This window comes from Myotis lucifugus, unplaced genomic scaffold, assembly GCF_000147115.1.
Source record: "Myotis lucifugus unplaced genomic scaffold, Myoluc2.0 scaffold_33, whole genome shotgun sequence".
Taxonomy (NCBI): domain Eukaryota; kingdom Metazoa; phylum Chordata; class Mammalia; order Chiroptera; family Vespertilionidae; genus Myotis; species Myotis lucifugus.
In genome coordinates, this window is record NW_005871081.1 from 1717037 (window position 1) to 1722511 (window position 5475).

Sequence of the window (5475 nt, forward strand, 5' to 3'; positions counted from 1 at the left end):
GGGGAAGGGGAATGGGAGATGCGGGAAGAGAATGGACAAAAATCGTGCACCTATGGATGAGGACAGTGGGTGGGGAGTGACGGCGGAGGGTGGGGGGGGAACTGGGAGAAGGGGAGTTATGGGAAAAAAGAGGAACAAATGTAATCAGAACAATAAAGATTTAATTTTAAAAAAAAATAAATAAAAAATAAAATAAAATAGTGCTCAAAGATTAGGAAAAAAAAAAAAAGAGCTAAAGCAATAAAGCTCTATAAGAAAATATGAAAGTAAATCTTGGGTCAGGTAAAAAAAACTTAGGTAAGACACCAAAAGCATAAGTAACAAAAGAAAAGACAGATAAAGTGGACTATTAAAAATTTGTGCTGCAAACAATACCATCAAGGAAATGAAAACACAACCCGCAGAATGAGAGAAAATATCTATAAATTCCATCTCTGATAGGACCTGCAGGAACCCTCATTTGCCTCTTTGCAAAGACAATCACCCAGCGAAGAGGCACTGCCAGACCTCCTGTGACCTGTGCAGAGCACACTGACTCAGGACACCAAGTGCATCTCAGAGGTTTACGCAGGGGAATTCCCCAGGAGGGTCTCACCTTGGAGAAACCGAAGGCTCTAGCACAGGGGTGGGCAAACTTTTTGACTCGAGGGCCACAATGGGTTCTTAAACTGGACGGGAGGGCCGGAACAAAAGCATGGATGGAGTGTTTGTGTGAACTAATATAAATTCAAAGTAAACATCATTACATAAAAGGGTACGGTCTTTTTTTTTTTTAGTTTTATTCATTTCAAATGGGCCGGATCCGGCCCGCGGACTGTAGTTTGCCCACGGTTGCTCTAGCACTTCTCAACCATGATTAACTTCTACTTCTCAATAAGAGGTTAAGACTTTCAAATATCTGAACGGCCCGGCCTGACAAACTTGCACACCCACACCCCATGCTAATCCAGGTGGCTTAAGGCCAGGAGAATCCTAAATTAAATCCTCTACTTTGCACAATGTGTCATCTAGAGCTACTTTTAAATTTTATTTGACAGCCTCTCAGATTATTTACCCTGAATGTACAACTGCTGGCTCGTGCACCTCTCCAGGCAAGCTCTTTGTGACAGGAGTGAGTAGCTGCCCATCCCTCCCCAGGCGTCTATTATCATAGCTTCTCATTTCAGAGCCCAGTGAAGCACAGGGCATTCTGTTCAGAACTACTCAACAGCCCAGCACCCCACAGACTTCCAGTTCTAGGCAGCTGGATCCTTTTCTTTGTTTGGAGAATTTTCATTAAATGAACAACTTTTAAATGCAAAGTAGTATGAGACATAGAAGAGAAATATAAGCAGGCACCCCAAGTCCCATTCTCAGGCATAACTCAGGATATGTAGGTTTTTTTCGAGCTTTACTTAAGTGTAGTTGACAAAAAATTGTATAAATTCAAGGTGTATACCTGATGTTCTGATACATTATGACATAATCACCACAATCAAGCTAATTAAGCTAACACTTAAGATCTCCCTGTCTCTTGGCAAATTTCAATATACAATATAGCACTGTTGACTCTAGTCACCACATTCTACATCAGAACTTACTCATCTTGCCTAACTGAAAATTTGGACACCCTGACCAACACCTCTCAGTCCCTGGCTGTCACCCTTCTACTCTCTGCCTCTATGAGTTCGACTATTTTGACTCCATACAGAAATGAGATCATGCAGTATGTCTTTCTGCAGCTGGCTTATTTCACTCAGCATAATGTACTCTAGAGGATACACACGTTTTAATCAACCCCTTTGAAAGAGGCAATAATAAATGTATCTACTTTCAATTTTAAAGTCAAAAACAAATTTATTGCTCAAATCCAGTCACCTGTCACTTGTCATAGCTCCATTTCTTCTAAGTGATTTTCTCAGGTTTGAGGAAAGTACAATTTCAAACCCCAACTTTTACCTCAAAGGCTGGAACTGGAAGATCTGTCATGGAAGATATCAGGTCCTCACTAAATTCTAGCAAAGCAAACACACGTCCTTTTAAAAATGTTCTTTACCAATCAGACTGCTAAGAGTGTACAACCAACACACAGCTACCTACACCGTCCTTTCACTAATTCAATAGGCAAAAGCTGAGCTGAAAAGAGCCCTCTCAGTTAATGACGATGAGGATGCTAAATCATGTTTCGTACGACTTCGAATCCTTTAATGGGCACAAGGCCAAGCACCATCTGAGGGCACCAGGCACATTCTCTGATTTGGAGCTCACTCCCGACCTCCTGAGGCTACAGTACCACCTCACATAGGGTGCACTGCACGGCCTTCTCTGGGGCTGGTGCTGGGCAGTCCCCAACATGTGTCCACCCGAGAGCAAAGCCCTGGAAGTATCAAAGGCTGCCGAGCAGCGAGAACACACAGGACATGGGACTGGCATGCTCGTTACCCATTCCCCGGTTCTGGCTGGTATATATTTTAACTTTTTTTAAAATATATATTTTATTGATTTTTTACAGAGAGGAAGGGAGAGGGATCGAGAGTTAGAAACATCGATGAGAGAGAAACATCAATCAGCTGCCTCCTGCACACCCCCTTACTGGGGATGTGCCCGCAACCAAGGTACATGCCCTTGACTGGAATCGAACCTGGGACCGTTTAGTCCACAGGCCGATGCTCTATTCACTGAGCCAAACTGGTTAGGGCTATTTTAACTTTTTTAGGATAAAAATTTTTCATCTTTTTAGAGTAAGGCAGACACAAAGTAAAATTTTCTGTAATAAAGAACAGCATAAATGAAAAAGTAAATGAACATATATGTATGTGTGTGTAACTAGGGTCTTGTGCCCACTCTGCAACACCAAGCGCCTGAAGCACTTCATAACATGTGGCTCAGTAACTCCTGGGGCACATCACCCCTTGAGAGGGAAAGCACAAGGCCTAGGAGGCTGACTGAGCAAGCTGCCAGGGTCCCCAGCCGGACAGGAATCGTGCTGGAAGATGAACCCGAGCCTGATCCCAAACCCTGCCCACTGCTAACACGGCTCAGTCTGGATGCTGGGACTTCCCAACACCTCAAGTGCAAACCACATAAACACCCATGAGGCAAAACATCTGAACGATTCCGCAGTGATTTCCACCTGCTACAGTATGAAAAAGCCAGTGCCCTAAGAATAAAAAAGTTTCCTTCAGTCTGGTTTTTATTTTTAAGTTCATTACCATCTTTATGCCTAGTTCCTCCTCTATCTTTCAAACCAAATTTTATCCTTCTTAATCTATGACAAGGCACACAGACCACTAAACAACAGAAATTGAAGAAAAATGTTTCTGTCCTGACTTCCTAGGCTCTAAGCATCCACTCTATCAGCGGAAGTTTGTTTCGTAATTCTATTCTTACCTTGACGTTTTCGAGAAGAGCATCTTCTCTGCCTAAGCCAGGTCCTACAACCAGGGCATGCAGTCGGGGCAACCACTTTTCCACTTCATGAACGGCATTGGGACTGTCACTAAATAAGGAAAAGAAGGGCAGAATGGTTTACTTAAGATTTCATCTATTTGTTTAGTATGAAACTACAGATTTTCCCAGTCCCCACCCCAATGTCCTTTTCCTGTTCTAGGACCCTACCCTGCACTTAGCCAGCAAGTCTCCTAGTCGTCTCCATAGAAACTGGTTCATCTTTTAACACCCCAACATAGACGTCTAGCTTTCAATATTTAAATGCCTTCCAGGGAAAATAAGTGAATAAGTCAGACAGAGAAAGACAAATATCTTATATTTATTATATGTAAGATTTAAAATTTAAAAAAACAAGCTCATAAATACAGAGAACAGATTTGTGGTTACCAGAAGAGGGGAAAGTGGAGGGTGAGGATAGGCACAATGGGTATAGGAGATATAAATTTATTTAAAAAACAAACAAACAAAAAAAGGAATGGAGTATGGATATATGCTACGATGAAACTCAAAAACATGCTAAGTGAAAAAAGGCAGACACAAAAGACCACATATTGCATGATTCCATTCATATGAAATGTTCAGAAAAGGCAAATCTATAGGGACAGAAAGATAAGTTACCTCAAGCTAGGGGTGGTAATGGGCAGAGGTTTTCTTGTTGGAGTGATGGCAGTGTTCTAAAATTAGATTGTGGTGACAGCAACACTTCGGTAAATACATCAAAGATCATTATACAACTAAAATGAGTGAATTTTATAGTAAGCTATGGCACAATAAAGCAGTTACACACATTAAAAATAGTTAATTTATAAGAGCAATAGTGGAGAGAGACACTGGGCCAGACATTAAATATTCAAGGAATGATCCAGGGATTTGACATAGCTGCCATGAGTAGTGGGTAGCAGAGTCTGACGGTGTGAGTTCAAAGGAGCTGAAGGTTAGAGGATTGAGAGCAGGGCAATGGTCTGGGAGGAGCAATGAGGAACAAGGACGAAGCACATCCCACCTCTAGTCCCAGTGGTACATGAGGGGTCAAAGGAAAAGCCACCTCCACTTGAAAGGCTTGAAGAGGAAGCCATACCCTCTGGGAATAAGCAGACAAGGTAAAGGAGGGAGTGGCATTAGCAGGAAATAAGGTGAGAAAGTGCTCACTTATGGGAAATGGCAAAGACCAGTCTGGCTGAACACAGTATCAGTAAGTGAATGACATGAGAGAAGTAGAGGCATTTCACTGTAATGAAACTCAAGCATCAGAACCTCTCATTTGCTGGGCCCCTTGCAAGGCCCTGGGAGGGTCCTTAGCAATTTATTCAAGTGGTCCATATGGTTTTATAAAATCTGCAAAGGTAAGCAGAGGATGTGGGTCTCATCAAAGCTAAGCCAAAACAGAACTTCCTTCCCATAAGAAATAGAGTCAATAGTACAGGGTATAGAGCTATAAACATAACACCCTTTTTCTCCTTGTTTTTTAAAAAAAGGCTCATGAAATAAAAATTTAAACACATCAGAATAAGACATTATGACTAATTTCAAAATTATCTTGGCCAGTCTGTTTCCATCACACAGGAGTACAGGTAACAGTGTAGACTTTACACTTAGAGACTATCCCCTACATCAGGCACTGGGGAAGTCATCTAAAAGGGTCGTGTGACTGATTCCTTTACAACATTAAAAGGGCCCTCCTTTAGAACAAGACCTGACAGCTGCACAGAATTTTGTTGTTGGTTTTTTTCACAACACCTTCCTGTTCATCATCTCGTTTCTTAGACTCTTAGAACCCACTGTATAAGGCTTTGCTCCCCATAAGCTGCCCTTGTCAAAGTCACCAATGACCCCTATACTGTGAGATCCAACCACCCATTCTTAGTCCTTATCAGTGACTAGAAGGCCCTTCTAGAATAGTTTGCAAACAGTTCTTCACTCAACTTGAGGACACCCCTCCCTGGCCTGTTGCAGCTCCCCACAGATCTGCTCCCAAACAGGTGTTCCCAAACGGGTCCTCCCTGCCTACATGCACTCTTGTGTGGCTCATTTTTGTCTCTGGGCTTT

The 5475-nt window shown here is 42.3% G+C and overlaps 1 protein-coding gene across 4 annotated transcripts in view; it reads right to left on the minus strand.

Moving 5' to 3' along the window:
- Positions 1-5475, minus strand: part of NAXD (NAD(P)HX dehydratase) — a 23327-nt gene that overhangs the window by 10200 nt on the left and 7652 nt on the right. For all 4 annotated transcript variants that reach the window (XM_023752466.1, XM_023752465.1, XM_006086903.3 and 1 more), the window contains one exon: positions 3370-3478. In XM_023752466.1, the coding sequence (XP_023608234.1) occupies positions 3370-3478 (109 nt within the window). The remainder of the gene's footprint in view (positions 1-3369; positions 3479-5475) is intronic.